Here is a 17187-nt window from a genome sequence, read left to right on the forward strand (position 1 = left end):
AGCCCAAGTCATACATATTTTACTCGACCAAAATTCTGGGTTGTATTCTCCACGCTTCCATGCTTATGCCTACTAGTAGTACTCCTTCAAGGGACTGATCATCAAATGCTAATACCACCTTTTGAATTTGTAGCAAATAGTAAGACATGGATACAGTATCATTTTTTGCAAGAAAGAATACTAAGTTAGTATAAAAAAGATCACCATATCCTCCTCCCAAAGGATTTGAATATGATGATCTACATAACCAAATGCCCTCTCTGTATTTCCTATTATGTAGAAGCATTGTATGAGGATTATGTGTATGTTCCAGTGTTGTTCTGCACATATTATTGCCTGACTCCTTGTATGTAATGTCAAAGTAGTTGAATGCATTGGATTTTTGAGCCACAACACACCCTTTGATCCCTTGTCTAAGAGCCCATGCTGTGTATTTCTCATGAAATTTCTAGGCAACCTGCTCTTGCATTTCTTTATTAGAGTACCCATGTTATGTATCTCACCATTAAAGCTAATGGAATTGCCTTTAAGGTCTGGACCTTCCGTGAGTATCTTATTAAGAATTGACCTTCGATACACAAAGGCAATGCTCAATATCATCCTCGCTTCCATGCTTATGCCTACCTTCAAATCCCTTCCAGTGGAATGAGTACAATGTATTGATACCACCAGTTGAAAATTCCTCAAAGGGTAGGGCATAGATATAGTAACTTTACCTGCAAAAAAGAACATCATGTTAGTATAAAAAACTATCCCCATACTCTCCTCCATAAGGATTTTAGCATGGTGATCAAAACTATGTCCTCCAGTCATCTCCTTCTCCTTTGACAGTCTTTCTCCTCCCCCTCCTAATTCCTTGTCACTCTTACTCGTAAATATGGACATTGCATCTTTATCATTATTAACTAACCTTCTACCTTGTGTATCCATATCATCAAAACAATGGCATTCTATAGGTCCAACAGTTAAGGCATAGTTTGCAAGATGATCTGCCAACATGTTGCCTTCTCTAAAAGTGTGTGCCACTGTCACATTACTCCTGACCATCAGCTCTTTGATTTCCTCCACATATATAGAAATAGACCATGGAACACTCCACTCTCAAGCTATTACTTTCTTAAGCAGCATTGAATCAGTGTGCACGTCAATGAGCACATATTCATTTTGTACACAGAACCTCAAGGCTTCGAGCATTGCCTTTGCTTCAGCTACTGTATTTGACCCTTCATGAATCTCCTTACCACAGGCATATACTACATCCCCCTCGTCATCTCTTAGAACAAAATCAATAGCACTTCTACCTGAATTACCCCAAGAAACCCCATCTGTATTGACTTTTATCCACCCTTGGCTAGGATATTCCCATAATACTTTAGTGAACTTCAAATTAGGTGTATACTTCTCTATCATATCAATGAGATATGACCATTTATGAGATACATGCCGAACCCCAGGTTTTCTGTATTTGACAAGAGACTGAAGGGTGGAAGAAACTTGATATATAACCCTGCTCACAGTCATAGAATCCCCATATTTGTAACAGCTCCTTCACTTCCAAAGTTCCCAGATAATGATAGCAGGCAGTGCTTGCATTATAGGCTGTAGTCGAGGGATAACATTGGCAGTCCAATATTTTACTATTGCCTAATAGAATGTGATCCCATTCAGTGATATACCTACATGAGCCATAAAATATGACCATACTCTATTAGCAGCATAAGAGGTGAAAATGTATGTTACACTGTCTCCTCCATTGAGTTAGCACATCACCAACATTTAGAGGCCATTAGATATCCCAATCTCCACATAAAATCATCAAGTGGTAGCTTATTTCTCCACACCTTTCACAAGAAAAAGGATATCTTAAAAGGCAGTCCCTTTATCCATATCCTCTTATAAAAATTCATTGGTTCTTTCCTTCTCCTAACATACTCCCACGCAGACCTCACAGTGAACTCACCCTTAGCTTCCAGCATCCAATAAGGCTTGTCAATCTCCCCTTGTACTCTTGGAGGTTTAATATCATCAAGGATATACATAGCAATGTCCTCTAGGAGGATCTCCATCAACTTCTCAACATCCCATACACCATCTTCGACCACATCATAAATATTGTGTGATGACCCAAAAGGGTCATCTTATATTTTAGAAATTGAATTTGCGCTCTTAAGCCTTAAAAATCTTATTTTTTACCCTTCTCGATTTGTGTGCGCAGTCCGGGCAGGTTTTCGGAAAGCTTTTATGTTGAAAACTAATGAAAATAAGAATTTTTGCCTTAAAAGTTAATTTTAGTTGACTTCGATCAATATTTTTGATAAGCGGGCCCGGATCTATGCTTTGACAGTCCCGGTAGGTCCGTATCAAATTATGGGACATGGGCGTATGCCCGGAATCGAATTCGGAGGTCCCTAGCTTGAGTTATGAATTTTTGATAAAAATTAAAAGTGTGAAAATTAATTATTTTTAAGAATTGATTGATGTATGGCATTGTTAGTGTCGGGTCCGTATTCTGGTTCCGCAGCCCGGTACAGGTTTATTATGATATTTAAGACTTTTTTGTGAAATTTAGTGAGAAACGGAGTTGATTTGACGTGATTCGGACGTCCAGTTGAGAATATATGAATTTTAAAGTGTTCTTGAAACTTTTATTTGATTTGGTGTGAAATTCGGAGATCTAGGTGTTGTTTTGGGGATTTGATCGCACGAAAAAGTTCGTATGATATTTTTAGACTTGCGTGCATATTTGGTTTGTAGCCCCGAGGGCTCGAGTGAGTTTCGGATAGGCCACGGGATGTTTTGAACTTAGAAAATTTTGCTGGTATAACTGAACCTGTTGCAGGCCTCTAATCTCGCAATTGCGAGATCAGGCATCGAAAATGCGAACATAACAGGGTCCGCAATTGCGAGGCTTTCATCGCAAAGGTGATCATAAGCCTGGGCCAGCAGTTCTCGCATTTGCGAGGTTACCTTCGCAATTGCGAAGGGAGTCTGGGAAGGGCAGGTTCGCAAATGCGAACATCTACTCGCATTTGCGAGGTTCAGTGGTCGCAAATGCGACACTTTCCTCGCATTTGCGAAGGCAACGGTATTGTGAAGGGCATCGCAATTGCGATTGTTCCTTCGCATTTGCGAGCTTCGCATTTGCGAGCTTCGCATTTGCGAAGCTCGAGTCGCAATTGCGACACCTGCAGCTGAGTAAAAGGGACTTAGACGGGATTTTTCATTTATTCTTCATATTTTCAAAACCCTATACCTTAAGAGGCGATTTTCCAAAGACCAAATCATCCCCAAATCATAGGTAAGTGATTCCTAACTCTTTTCTTTCAATCTTTTACATCTTATAACAAGATTTCAACCTAGAATCTAGAATTTTTATGATGAAATTAGGATTTTTGGGTAGAACTTAGGAATTTCAAAATTTGAGGATTTAGACCCCAATTTGAGGTCGGATTCTAAAACTAATTATATATTCGGACTCGGGGGTAAATAGGTAAAAGGATTTTGGTTCGAACCTCGGGTTTTGACCAAGCGGGTCCGGGGTCGATTTTTTGACTTTTGGAGGAAAATTTGGGAAATTTAATTTATGAAATATAATTGATTCCTTTAGCAATATTTGATATTATTGAGTCATTTTTGAATAGATACGAGTGGTTTGGAGGTGAATTCCAACGAAAAGTTGTGATTGAGAATTAAGTATCCTTCGGAGCGAGGTAAGTGTCGTGTCTAACTTTGGCTTGAGGGAATAGGTATTATGTGTTCATTTGCTACATGTTTGGTTGTTAAATACGATGTATAGGTGAGGTGACGAGCATTTATGCATCGTTGTCGAGTCATAACATGCGAGTGAAATTCTATTCTTGTCTATTTTGTAGCCTTAAATTCTACTATCCATGCTTAGCGGGTTATTTGAAATGTTGGGTGACTTATATCTGGTTTCATTGAGATTTGGTAACTTTCGAATATTGATTCAAGGTTGAGATTACATTGTGCTATTGATTATGGGTAAAATACTGGTTTCTTTGTGGTACTCATATGTATCCGTTGTTATTGATCCTGTGATTTGTGAGGAGGAGTGTAAAGCACGAAGGGTGATGCTGTGCATGCATTATTTATATTGTGAGAAAGAGTGTAAAGCACGAAGGGTGATGTCGTGTATATTATGAGAGGTTTAATGCACGAAAGGTGATGCCATGTCGTTCTATTTATTTATTTGGTGAGGTTGAGAGTAAAAGCACGAAGGGTGATGCCGTGCTGTTCTATTTATTTATTTGGGTGAGGTTGAGAGTAAAAGCACGAAGGGTGATGCCGTGCCGTTCTATTTATTTATTTGGTGAGGTTGAGAGTAAAAGCATGAAGGGTGATGTCGTGCAGTTTTCCTTTGCTGTTTTAATTGCTCAATTCGTTTAAGGATTTTCTGTTTAATTCTGGCTTTTCATTATTCTCACTCTTTATGTTGTACTCCCCCACTGTATGCCCCCTTCCCATTATTTCTGCGTTATTGCTTCACTTACTGTTGTTGCCACTCGCATGATTATACTGTTCAGGTTATATGTGGGTGTCTTGTCCTAGCCTCGTCACTACTTCGCCGAGGTTAGGCTCGACACTTACCAGTACATGGGGTCGGTTATACTGATGCTGCACTCTGTACTTTCTATGCAGATTTTGATACCGGCTCAGGTTGATCGAGATTTACTATTGGTCTGCTGTCCGGAGACTCAAGGTAGATCTGTCGGCGTACACAGACCTTGAAGTCCCCGTCTATCTTTTATGTCCTACTGTTTTCTTTTATTCAGATAGTTGTAGTTCTTTCAGACTACTACTTGTAGTAAATTCTAGAATGCTCGTGAATTGTGACTCCAGATCCGGGTGGTAGTAATTAATACAGTTTTATGATATTCCGCACTTATTATATTTCATCTTGGTTAATTATTGTTAATTACTGAATGGGAATAAGAAATTGGTTTAATGATTCTCTAACGTTGGCTTGCCTAGCAAGTAAAATGTTAGGCGCCATCACGGTCCCGTCGGTGGGAAATTTTGGGTCGTGACAGTTGGTATCAGAGCACTACGCTGCCTAGGTCTCACGATTCACGAGCAAGGTTAGTCAAGTCTGAAGGATCGGTATGGAGACGTTTGTGCTTATCTTCCAGAGGCTATGAAGTTTAGGAACAAGTTTCACTTCTATTCTTCTCTATCGTGCGATTTTGCTTTCTCAATACTGATTGAACTCTTCTACTCTTACTCTCTCGTAGATGGTGAGAACACGTACCGCTTCCTCCACTGAGCAGCAGCCAGAGCCTCCAGTGACAGCTCCTACGCAGGGTAGAGGTCGAAGCCGAGGCCGTGCTAGAGACCGAGGCAGGGGCAGGGCTCAGCCTAGGGCCCGAGAAGCAGCCCCAGTAGTGGAGCCTCAGATAGAACCTGGCGAGGAGGTTCCAGTCCAAACTGTTCCTGCCGGACCAACTCAGGTTCCGGAGGGGTTCATTGTTACCCTAGTACTTCAGGACGCTTTGGTCCGTTTGGTGGGCCTTATGGAGAGTGTGACCCAAACTGGCGCATTTTCCATGGCACCAGCAGTCTCTCAGGCTGGAGGAGGAGCCCAGACTCCCACCACTCCCGCTCCGGAGTAGATAGCTCCCCAGTATCAGGCTCCAGCAGCTTAGCCAGTCAGATTAGTTCAGCCGGTTATTGCGGCACAGGTCGGAGATGAGCCAGCTATGTCTTCTGAGGCTTTATAGAGATTGGACAGGTTTATCAAGCTCTTTCCTGTTCACTTTAGTGGTGCTCCTTCAGAGGATCCCCAGGAGTATCTTGACAGCTGTCACGAGGTTCTACGAAACATGGGTATAGTGGAGACCAATGGGGTCAATTTTGCTGCATTTCATATGACTGGTTCCGCCAAGAAATGGTGGAGAGATTACTTGTTGACCAGACCAGCTGGGTCGCCTGCTCTTACTTGGGACCAGTTCTCTCAGCTCTTTATAGAGAAGTTTCTGCCTATCATATTGAGAGAGGAGCGTCGCCGTCAGTTTGAGCGTCTCTAGCAGGGCAGTATGACTGTTACTCAGTATGAGACCCGTTTTGTGGATTTGGCCCATCATGCCATTCTTCTGCTTCCCACCGAGAGAGAGAGAGGGTGAGGAGGTTTATTGATGGACTTGCTCAGCCTATCAGATTGCAGATGGCTAAGGAGACTGGGAGTGAGATCTCTTTTCAGGCGGCTGATAATGTCGCCAGACGAGTCAAACTGGTTCTTACTCACGGAGGTTAGGGGTCTGACAAGAAACCTCGTCATTCCGGTGAGTTCAGCGGTGCCTCACCTAGAGGTAGGAGTACTTTTGGTAGAGGCCATCCTCCCAGGCCATTTCATTCAGCGCTCCAGGCATCCTACGGTGCCTCAGGTGGTCGTGGCCCTCAGATGCATTATTCCGACCAGCTAGCCTACAGTGCACCACCAGCTCCTATTAGTGCACCTCCACTCCAAAGTTATCAGGGTGGTTATTCAGGTCGACATGGCCAGCTTCAGGGTCAGCAGTCACAGCAGCCGAAGTTATGTTATACTTGTGGTGATCCGAGGCACATTGCTAGATTTTTCCCTCGAGCAACGGGTAGGTCACAGCATCAGAGTACACGTACCATGGTCCCGATACCAGTTTCTGCACCACCTGCTCAACCAGCCAGAGGCAGGGGTCAGGCAGCCAGAGGTACAGGCCAGACTGTTAGATGTGGAGGTCAGTCCATTAGAGGTGGAGACCAGCCAGTTAGAGGCCATCCCAGGGACGTAGTTCAGGGTGGTGGGGCCCAACCCCGGTGTTATGCTTTCCCAGCCAGGCCTGAGGCTGATTTATCTGACGCTGTTATCACATGTACTATTTCAGTTTGCAGTAGAGATGCTTCAGTTCTATTTGATCCGGGATCTACTTACTCCTATGTGTCATCCTATTTTGCTTCTTATTTGGTTGTGCCCCATGATTCTTTGAGTGCTCCTGTGTATGTGTCCACACCAGTGGGAGATGCTATTATTGTAGATCATGTTTATCGTTCGTGTGTGGTCACCATTGGGAGTCTTGAGACTCGTGTAGATCTTCTACTTCTCGACATGGTTGATTTTGATGTCATACTGGGTATGGATTGGCTGTCACCTTATCATGCTATATTAGATTGTCACGCCAAGATGGTGACCTTAGCCTTGCGGGGGTTGCCTCGATTAGAGTGGAGAGGGAATCTTGGACATTCTGCCAGCAGGGTTATCTCTTATGTGAAGGCTAGGCATACGGTCGAGAAGGGGTGTCTAGCTTATTTGGCCTATGTCCGCGATTCTAGTATGGAGGTTCCTTCCATAGATTCGGTGTTGGTTGTTCGTGAGTTTCCAGAGGTGTTTTCTGTAGACCTGTCGGGGACACCACCCGACAGGGATATTGGTTTCTGCATTGATTTGGCTCCGGGCACTCAGCCTATTTCCATTCCGCCATATCGCATGGCCCCGCCAGAGTTGAAAGAATTGAAGGAGCAGTTTCAAGATTTGCTTGATAAGGGCTTCATTAGACCAAGTGTCTCACCCTGGGGTGCACCGGTGTTGTTTGTGAAGAAGAAATATAGATCGATGAGGATGTGTATAGATTATCGGTAGTTGAACAAAGTCACCACCAAGAACAAATATTCATTGCCGAGGATTGATGATTTATTTGATCGGCTTCAGGGTGCCAAGGTGTTTTCAAAGATTGATTTGAGATCTGGCTACCATCAGTTGAGGATTAGGGCATCCGATGTTCCTAAGACAGCTTTTCGGACTCGATATGGGCATTATGAGTTTCTAGTGATGTCATTTGGGCTGACAAATGCCCCAGCATCATTCATGGATTTGATAAACCGGGTGTTCAAACCCTACTTGGATTCCTTTGTGGTTGTGTTTATTGATAATATCTTGATCTACTCCCACAGTCGAGAGGAGCATGAGCAGCACCTTCGGATTGTTCTTCAGACTCTAAAAGACAGCCAGTTATATGCTAAGTTCTCAAAATGAGTTTGGGTTCTTTCTTGGGTCACGTTGTATCAGCAGAGGGTATTCAGGTGGATCCTAAGAAGATTGAGGCAGTCCAGAACTGTCCTAGACCCACATCAGCTACAGAGATCTGTAGTTTCCTGGGTTTGGCAGACTATTACCGTCGATTTGTGGAGGGGTTTTCATCCATAGCAGCCCCGTTGACCAGATTGACCCAGAAGGGTGCCCCGTTCAGGTGGTCAGACGAGTGTGAAGCGAGCTTTCAGAAGCTCAAGACAGCTTTAACTACGGCACCGGTATTGGTGTTACCCACAGGTTCAGGATCTTATACAGTATATTATGACGCATCTAGTATTGGTCTGGGTATGGTATTGATACAGGGTGGCAAGGTTATTGCATATGCTTCACGACAGCTGAAGGTTCACGAGAAGAATTACCCTGTTCATGATCTAGAGCTGGCAGCCATTGTTCACATGCTGAAGATTTAGAGGCACTATCTTTACGGCGTTCCATGTGAGGTATTCACTGATCATTGGAGCTTGCAGTATTTGTTCAAGCAAAAGGAACTCAATTTGAGGCAGAGGAGGTGGCTGGAGCTATTGAAAGACTATGATATCACCCTATTGTATCATCCCGGGAAGGCCAACGTGGTGGCCGACGCTTTGAGTAGAAAGTCAGTCAGTATGGGTAGCCTTGCATATATTCCAGTTGGTGAGAGACCTCTTGTATTGGATGTTCAGGCCTTGACCAACCAGTTTGTGAGGTTAGATGTTTTTGAGCCCAGCCGTGTTCTAGCTTGTACAGTTGCTCGGTCTTCTTTGTTTGAGCGCATCAGAGATCGGTAGGATGACGATCCTCATTTACTTGTCCTTAGAGACACCGTGCAGCACGATGGTTCCAAGCAGGTTACTGTTGGAGATGACGGAGTTTTGAGGATGCAGGGTCGTATTTGTGTGCCTAATATGGATGGGCTTCGTGAGTTGATCCTTAAGGAGGCTCATAGTTCTCAATATTCTATTCACCCGGGCGCTGCCAAGATGTACCAGGACCTGCGGCAGCATTATTGGTGGAGGAGGATGAAGAAAGACATAGTTGCCTATGTAGCTCGGTGCCTAAATTGCCAGCAGGGAAAGTGTGAGCATCAGAGACCTGGTGGTTTACTTCATAGGTTAGATATTCCTGAGTTGAAGTAGGAGCGTATCACTATGGATTTTGTTGTTGGACTCCCATGGACTCAGAGAAAGTTCGATGCAGTTTGGGTTATTGTGGACAGGCTGACTAAGTCAGCGCATTTTATTCTTATGGCAGTTACCTATTCCTCAGAGCGGTTGGCAGAGATTTATATTCGGGAGATAGTCCATCTTCATGATATGCCCGTGTCTATCATTTATGATCGAGGTATGCAGTTTACCTCGCACTTTTGGAGGGCAGTTCAGCATGAGTTGGGTACGCGGGTTGAGTTGAGCACAGCATTTCATCCTCAGACGGACGGGCAGTCCGAGCGTACTATTCAGATCTTAGAGGATATGCTCTGTGCTTGTGTTATAGATTTCGGAGGATCGTGGGATCAGTTTTTGCCCCTTTTAGAGTTCGCCTATAACAACAACTACCAGTCGAGCATTCAGATGGCTCCCTATGAGGCATTATATGGTAGGCGGTGTCGGTCTCCAGTTGAGTGGTTCAAGCCAGGAGAGGCTCGGTTGTTGGGAACAGACTTAGTACAGGATGCCTTGGATAAGGTCAAGATTATTCAGCATCGACTTCGCACAGCTCAGTCCAGGCATAAGAGTTATGCCGACCGTAGAGTTCATGATGTTGCATTCATGGTTGGAGAGAGAGTGTTACTTCGGGTATCACCCATAAAGGGTGTAATGAGGTTCGGAAAGAAGAGCAAGTTGAGCCCTAGGTATATCGAACCTTTTGAGATTCTGGAGAGAGTGGGAGAGTTGGCTTACAAGCTTGCGTTACCACCTAGTTTAGCAGTTGTTCATCCAGTATTCCATGTGTCCATGCTTCGAAAGTATCACGGCGACCCCTCCCATGTGTTAGATTTCAGCTCTGTCCAATTGGACAAGGATTTGACTTACGAGGAGGAGCTGGTGGCAATTCTAGCCCGGCAAGTTCGCTTGTTGAGATCAAAGAGTTACCCTTTAGTTCGAGTGCAGTGGAGCGGTCAGCCTATTGAGGCAGCTACTTGGGAGTCCGAGTCCGATATGCGGAGTAGATATCTCCACCTTTTCACCAGCCCAGGTACTTTTCTATGTCCATTCGAGGACGAACGGTTATTTTAGAGGTGGAGAATGTGATGACCCAAAAGGGTCATCTTATATTTTAGAACTCGAATCCGCGCACTCTTAAGCCTTAAAATATCATTTTTTTACCCTTCTCGATTTGCGTGCGCAGTCCGGGCAGGTTTCCGGAAAGCTTTTATGTTGAAAACTAATGAAAATAAGAATTTTTGCCTTAAAAATTAATTTTAGTTGACTTCGGTCAATATTTTTGGTAAACGGGCCTGGATCTGTGCTTTAACGGTCCCGGTAGGTCCATATCAAATTATGAGACCTGGGCGTATGCCCGGAATCAAATTCGGAGGTCCCTAGCTTGAGTTATAAATTTTTGATGAAAATTAAAAGTGTGAAAATTAATTATTTTTAAGAATTGATTGATGTTTGGCATTATTAGTGCCGGGTCTGTATTCTGGTTACGGAGCCCGGTACAGGTTCATTATGATATTTAAGACTTGTCTGTGAAATTTGGTGAGAAACGGAGTTGATTTAACGTGATTCGGACGTCCAGTTGAGAAGATATGAATTTTAAAGTGTTCTTGAGAATTTTATTTGTTTTGGTGCTAAATTCGGAGTTCTAGATGTTATTTTGGCGATTTGATTGCGCGAGCAAGTTCGAATGATGTTTTTAGACTTGCGTGCATGTTTGGTTTGGAGCCCCGAGGGCTTGGGTGAGTTTCGGATAGGCCACGGGATGTTTTGAACTTAGAAAAATTTGCTGGTATAACTGAACCTGTGGCAGGCCTCTGATCTCGCAATTGCGAGATCAGGCATCGAAAATGCGAACATAACAGGGTCCGCAATTGCGAGGCTTTCATCACAATTGCGATCAGAAGCCTGGGCCAGGAATTCTCGCATTTGCGAGGTTACCTTCGCAATTGCGAAGGGAGTCTGGAAAGGGCAGGTTCGCAAATGCGAACATCTACAAGCATTTGCGAGATTCAGTGGGCGCAAATGCGACATTTTCCTCGCATTTGCGAAGGCAGCGGGATTGTGAAAGGCATCGCAATTGCGATTGTTCCTTCGCATTTGCGAAGCTCAGGTCGCAATTGCGACACCTGCAGCTGAGTAAAAGGGATTTAGACGGGATTTTTCATTCATTCTTCATATTTTTAAAACCCTAAACCTTAAGAGGAGATTTTCCAAAGACCAAATCTTCCCCAAATCATAGGTAAGTGATTCCTAACTCTTTTCTTTCAAACTTTTACATCTTATAACAAGATTTCAACCTAGAATCTAGAATTTTTATGGTGAAGTTAGGATTTTTGGGTAGAACTTAGGAATTTTGAAATTTGAGGATTTAGACCCCAATTTGAGGTCGGATTCCAAAACTAATTACATATTCAGGCTCGGGGGTGAATAGGTAAAAGGATTTTGGTCCGAACTTCGAGTTTTGACCAAGCGGGCCCGATGTCGATTTTTCGACTTTTTGGAGAAAAATTTGGGAGATTTAATTTATGAAATATAATTAATTCCTTTAGCAATATTTGATATTATTGAGTCATTTTTTAATAGATACGAGTGGTTTGGAGGTGAATTCCAAAGAAAAAGTTGTGATTGAGAATTAAGTGTCCTTCAGAGCGAAGTAAGTGTCGTGTCTAACTTTGGCTTGAGGAAATAGGTATTATGTGTTCATTTGCTACGTGTTTGGTTGTTAAATACGATGTATATGTGAGGTGACGAGCATCTATGCGTCGTTGTTGAGTCATAGCATGCGAGTGAAATTCTATTCTTGTCTATTTTGTAGCCTTAAATTCTTTTATCCATGCTTAGCGGGTTATTTGAAATGTTAGGTGACTTATATCTGGTTTCACTGAGATTGGTAATTTTCGAATATTGATTCAAGGTTGAGATTATATTGTGCTATTGATTATGGGTAAAATACTGGTTTCTTTGTGATACTCATATGTATCCGTTGTTATTGATCCTGTGATTTGTGAGGAGGAGTGTAAAGCACGAAGGGTGATGTCGTGCATGCATTATTTATATTGTGAGGAAGAGTGTAAAGCACGAAGGGTGATGCCGTGTATATTATGAGAGGTTTAATGCATGAAGGGTAATGTCGTGCCATTCTATTTATTTATTTGGTGAGGTTGAGAGTAAAAGCACGAAGGGTGATGCCGTGCCGTTCTATTTATTTATTTGGGTGAGGTTGAGAGTAAAAGCACGAAGGGTGATGCCGTATCGTTCTATTTATTTATTTGGTGAGGTTGAGAGTAAAAGCACGAAGGGTGATGCCGTGCAGTTTTCCTTTGCTGTTTTAATTGCTCAATTTGTTTAAGGATTTTCTGTTTAATTCTGTCTTTTCATTATTCTCACTCTTTATGTTGTATTCCCCCCCTGTATGTCCCCTTCCCATTATTTTTGCGTTATTGCTTTACTTACTGTTGTTGCCACTAGAATGATTATACTGTTCAGGTTATATGTGGGTGTCTTATCCTAGCCTTGTCACTACTTCATCGAGGTTAGGCTCGACACTTACCAGTACATGGGTCGGTTGTACTGATGCTGCACTCTGCACTTTCTGTGCAGATTTTGATACCGGCTCAGGTTGATCGAGATTTGATATTGGTCCGCTGTCCGGAGACTCAAGGTAGATCTGTCGGTGTTCACAGACCTTAAAGTCCCCGTCTATCTTTTCTTCCTACTGTTTTCTTTTATTCAGGCAGTTGTAGTTCTTTCAAACTATTACTTGTAGTAAATTCTAGAATGCTCGTGAATTGTGACTCCAGATCCGGGTGATAGTAATTAATACAGTTTTATGATATTCCGCACTTATTATATTTCATCTTGGTTAATTATTATTAATTACTGAATGGGAATAAGGAATTGGTTTAATGATTCTCTAACGTTGGCTTGCCTAGCAAGTGAAATGTTAGGCGCAATCACGGTCCCATCGGTGGAAAATTTCGGGTCGTGACATATTGTGAATAGATTCATCACATACAAAATCTGGTGGTGTGATGAAGTATAGAGCACCCAACCCCGACCAATTTTCAAACCAAAATAGAGTAGATCCCATTCTTGTATGCCAGAGAATCTGATGTTCAATCATGTCCCTACATTCTAACATTTTCCTCTATACATAAGAGTCATTTCTTCTCCAAGGGACTATCATTGGGTTGAGTTTTTTGCAGTACTTCTGGCTCATGAAGGAGCTCCAAAGTGTAGGCTTTGTTCGAAAGTTTCACCACAACTTACAGAATAATGCCTTCGACACATCATGCAAGGATCTAAATCCAATCCCTCCTTCTTTATATGGCATACACAAAGTGTCCCAAGATGACCAACGCCTGCTTGTACCACCTATAGAGTTGCTCCAAAAAAATTGTGTAAACATCTTATGAAGCCTGATTTTGGAGGGTTAACTACTGAGAGGGGATGTATGGTCATGCTTTGAAGAACATGGGAAATCAGTACAGCCCTTCCCTATATTGATAGCATCTTGCCTTTCCACGACTGTAGTTTATCCATAACCTTGTTCAATAGGCCTTGATAATAATCTTTCCTTCGTCTAGCATAGAAGATAGGACAACCAAGATATGTGAAAGGAAACTCTTGTCTACCAATTCTAGTAATCCTCTGAACTTGTGTAGCCACCTCCATGGTTGCAGAGTGGTGCATATACATAGTAGATTTCGCCTTATTAATCAACTGCCTTGATGCAGCTTCATAAGCACTAAGCACCTCCATCACCAACTGTAAGGATGTAGCATCAGATGATGAGAAAATTATAGTGTCATCTGCATAAGCAAGATGATTGATTTTAGGAATCCACTTAGGCAATCCAAAACCACAGAAATAAAGGTTCATATGCAGATCATTTAAGCCCCTCGACAAAGACTCAGCAGCAAGTATAAATAGTATAGGTGACAATGGATCACCTTATTTTACACCCCTAGTTGATTTGAAAAATCCATATGGTTGTCCATTAATAAGCACTTAATACCAGTTATTTGAAACAAGGACAAATACCAGACCAATAAATCTTTCACAAAATCCCATCTTCCTCAAAACCTTAGTCAGAAATAACCATGACAGCCTATCGTAAGCTTTGGTCATATCTAGTTTGATTACTACGTTAGGTACGACCTTAGTTCTTAGCCTCATATCAGTGAGGATCTCCTGAGTTATGAGAACATTTTCAGCTATACTCTTTCCTTTCACGAAGCTTGCTTGTTCATCTGAAATAAGGCTAGGTAGTAATCCCACCAATCTCTCATGCATGACCCTAGAAAAGATCTTGTTGATGAAATTACTAAGGCTTATAGGCCTCATATCAGAGAATGTGTTCACCTCTTTCTTCTTGAGCAGTAGAACTAAATTAGTATGAGTCACACACTTTGGCAAATCTCGCCCATTAATGAAGGCCTTTACCATGTCAAAAATATTATTTCTAATTATATCCCAACATGAGTGAAAAAATGTACCTGTGAAACCATCTGGACCCCCTGCACTCTCACCATTCAAACCAAATACAGCTTGTTTAACCTCCTCCTTCATAGGCTACCTCACCAGCTCTTCATTTTGTTCAGTACCAACCATCATAGGAACATGATCAATGATGCCAAATGAATCTGGCACTCTGTCTTCATAAAACTGTGCCTTAAAGAAGTTGACTGCCTCCTCAACTATGGCTTCCTTGTCTTCAAGCCAATTACCATATATATTTTGAATTCTTTTAAGTTGTAATCTCTTTCTTCTTCCATTAACTAGAGCATGAAAAAATTTAGTATTCTGGTATGTAGGGTGCCTCTCAAATTGAGCTTCATGCACTAACACCACTTCCTCTAGACTTGAAATCTTCTGAAAGATATCCCCATAAGTTGCTCTACTCCAAGTTGATAAAGCCTTCTTCAGTCTCTTTAACTTGTGATTGAAAATAATAAAAGGATCCCCAGCAAAATCAGCTTGCCAGTTCTCCTTAACTACATCAATGAACGTAGGATACTTTGTCCAAAAGTTGAGAAATCTAAAAGCCTTCTTGACTGGTTCTGTAGCAGTGTTACATGACAACATCATAGGGCTGTGATCTGACCCTATTTTTGATAAGTCTGTGATCTCTATACCAGGTAGCATCTGCTGAAACTCCATATTAGCCAGGAATCGATCCAGTCTTTTAAAGATGCAATCCTCTTCAACTCTCCCATTCCACCAAGTGAATATACTTCCTTTAAAACCTAGATTAGTCAGATTACATGTGTTGATGCAATGTCTAAAATCATTAACCTCATTCAGAGATACAGGAAGTCCACCAAACTTTTCCTCTTCATCCCAAATAATATTAAAGTCACCCCTAACAAGCCAAGGCAGTGACATATCTTTGGCCAGATTATACATGTTGTCCCATAATTCAATACGTTAGATGGCATCATATTTAGCATAAAAAAAGTGACAACGAATGAGATTTGAGTATCCATATTTATCATCTTCAAAGTCATATGTTGTTCCATATTAATCAGTACATCTACTTTATGATCATCATCTACAAATACCCATATCTTATTTGAAACATTGGCAAAAGCTTGTACCAATCCAATCATCCTTCTATATCTTTCTAATTTTCTTGACTTCTGCATTGGTTCCATGATCCCTATGAAATGAAAGTGATATTGTCTCTGCATGTTGACAAGCCTCTCAAAGGCTTTCTTTGTATTAACAAACCTCACATTCCAAATGATCGCATTCATAATTAATTGTGAGATTTAGATAGGGTCCTTCTTGTTTGAACCCTAGGAACTAAACTTTGAGACTCTTTTGCTTGCTTTTTCTTTTCCCTTCCAGCTGATTTCCCTCTATCCATGTGCCTAGGTGAAATATCACCTTGCCTTGCCACAATCCTGAAATTTTGTGTTGTAGATTCTTCATCAAAATCTCTTCCTCTACCATAAGTTTTCTCCTCATCCCCAATATTTTCCTTTTGAGCTGCCAGCTAATTTTGAATATACTTAGGAACCAAATCTGTATTCCCTCTCAGTTGAACTGGTTGGCCTTTGGTTGCACTATGTTTTGTGTGTTTGATTAATTTTGTTTCCCCAGTGGGACTGGATTGTATAAGATGTGTGACACCAACATTGGTCTTCACAATCCCATCCTCTTTACTTTCAGTTATTGCCTGGACTCCAACAGCTTCGACAGTAGCATCAGTACCACCAGTACCACTAGTAGGTTTTACAACAGCTATATTTGGCTTAGCTGGGGGTAACACATTGCTAGGATTAGGACTCATAATTTGCTTGCTTCCACCATCTTTTGAAGTTATGAGATTCCTTTCACCTTGAGTATTTTCTTCCTCACTGATCCTGATATTTCCCATTGTCTTTTGATCTTTGGCCTTATCATTCACACTTTGTTTTTCCGGATCATTCTCTTCATCAGTTGAATCTTCCTCACCACTGGCACCATCTGGAAATTCCCCCTCTTCTGAATCTTCTTCAACTTGTTTACTCCACAACTTACCTCCACTTAGTTGTAACCTTTCATCACCCTTGGACACCCCATCTGCTGCAGTAATATCCACTGATTGCGAAAGGATCTCCTGGCAGGACTGGTTGGTTGCAACATTACCAACAAAAGTTCCACTTACCCATCGGGCAGTTGACTCTTTAGGTACACCTTGATCAGTTGCTACTCTATCTCCATCCCCAGTCACAGAAGTATTAGTATTGTTACCTCTTTTCGAAGATGCAATCCTAGTAGAATTAGGATTAAAAGCTGCAGCCGCTGGATTCAATTTCCCAGCTTCCTTAGGATTAGGTACAAGATTTTTCTGAACAGCAGTTTCCTCCACTAATGCCAACTGATTGGATTCATTAACCTCACCATCTTCCTCCTCCAAAACAACAAATTTATTAGTTGTCTGAACCTGTTGAGCTGTAGCTTTATCAATTGCAACAATCT

At 42.0% G+C, this 17187-nt stretch overlaps 1 protein-coding gene across 1 annotated transcript; it reads right to left on the reverse strand.

Moving 5' to 3' along the window:
- Positions 1–14793: 14793 nt before the first annotated feature.
- LOC142175900 (uncharacterized) lies at positions 14794–15627 on the reverse strand. The gene has a single exon (XM_075242906.1). It carries the CDS (start codon positions 15625–15627, stop codon positions 14794–14796), a length of 834 nt encoding a protein of 277 aa, XP_075099007.1.
- Positions 15628–17187: the final 1560 nt, after the last annotated feature.

The sequence above is a fragment of the Nicotiana tabacum genome, chromosome 22 (genome assembly GCF_000715075.1).
Source record: "Nicotiana tabacum cultivar K326 chromosome 22, ASM71507v2, whole genome shotgun sequence".
Taxonomy (NCBI): Eukaryota; Viridiplantae; Streptophyta; class Magnoliopsida; order Solanales; family Solanaceae; genus Nicotiana; species Nicotiana tabacum.

Coding starts and splice junctions, on each gene's coding strand:
- LOC142175900 (XM_075242906.1), bottom strand. CDS start 15,627: ATGTATAATCTGGCCAAAGATATGTCACTGCCTTGGCTTGTTAGGGGT.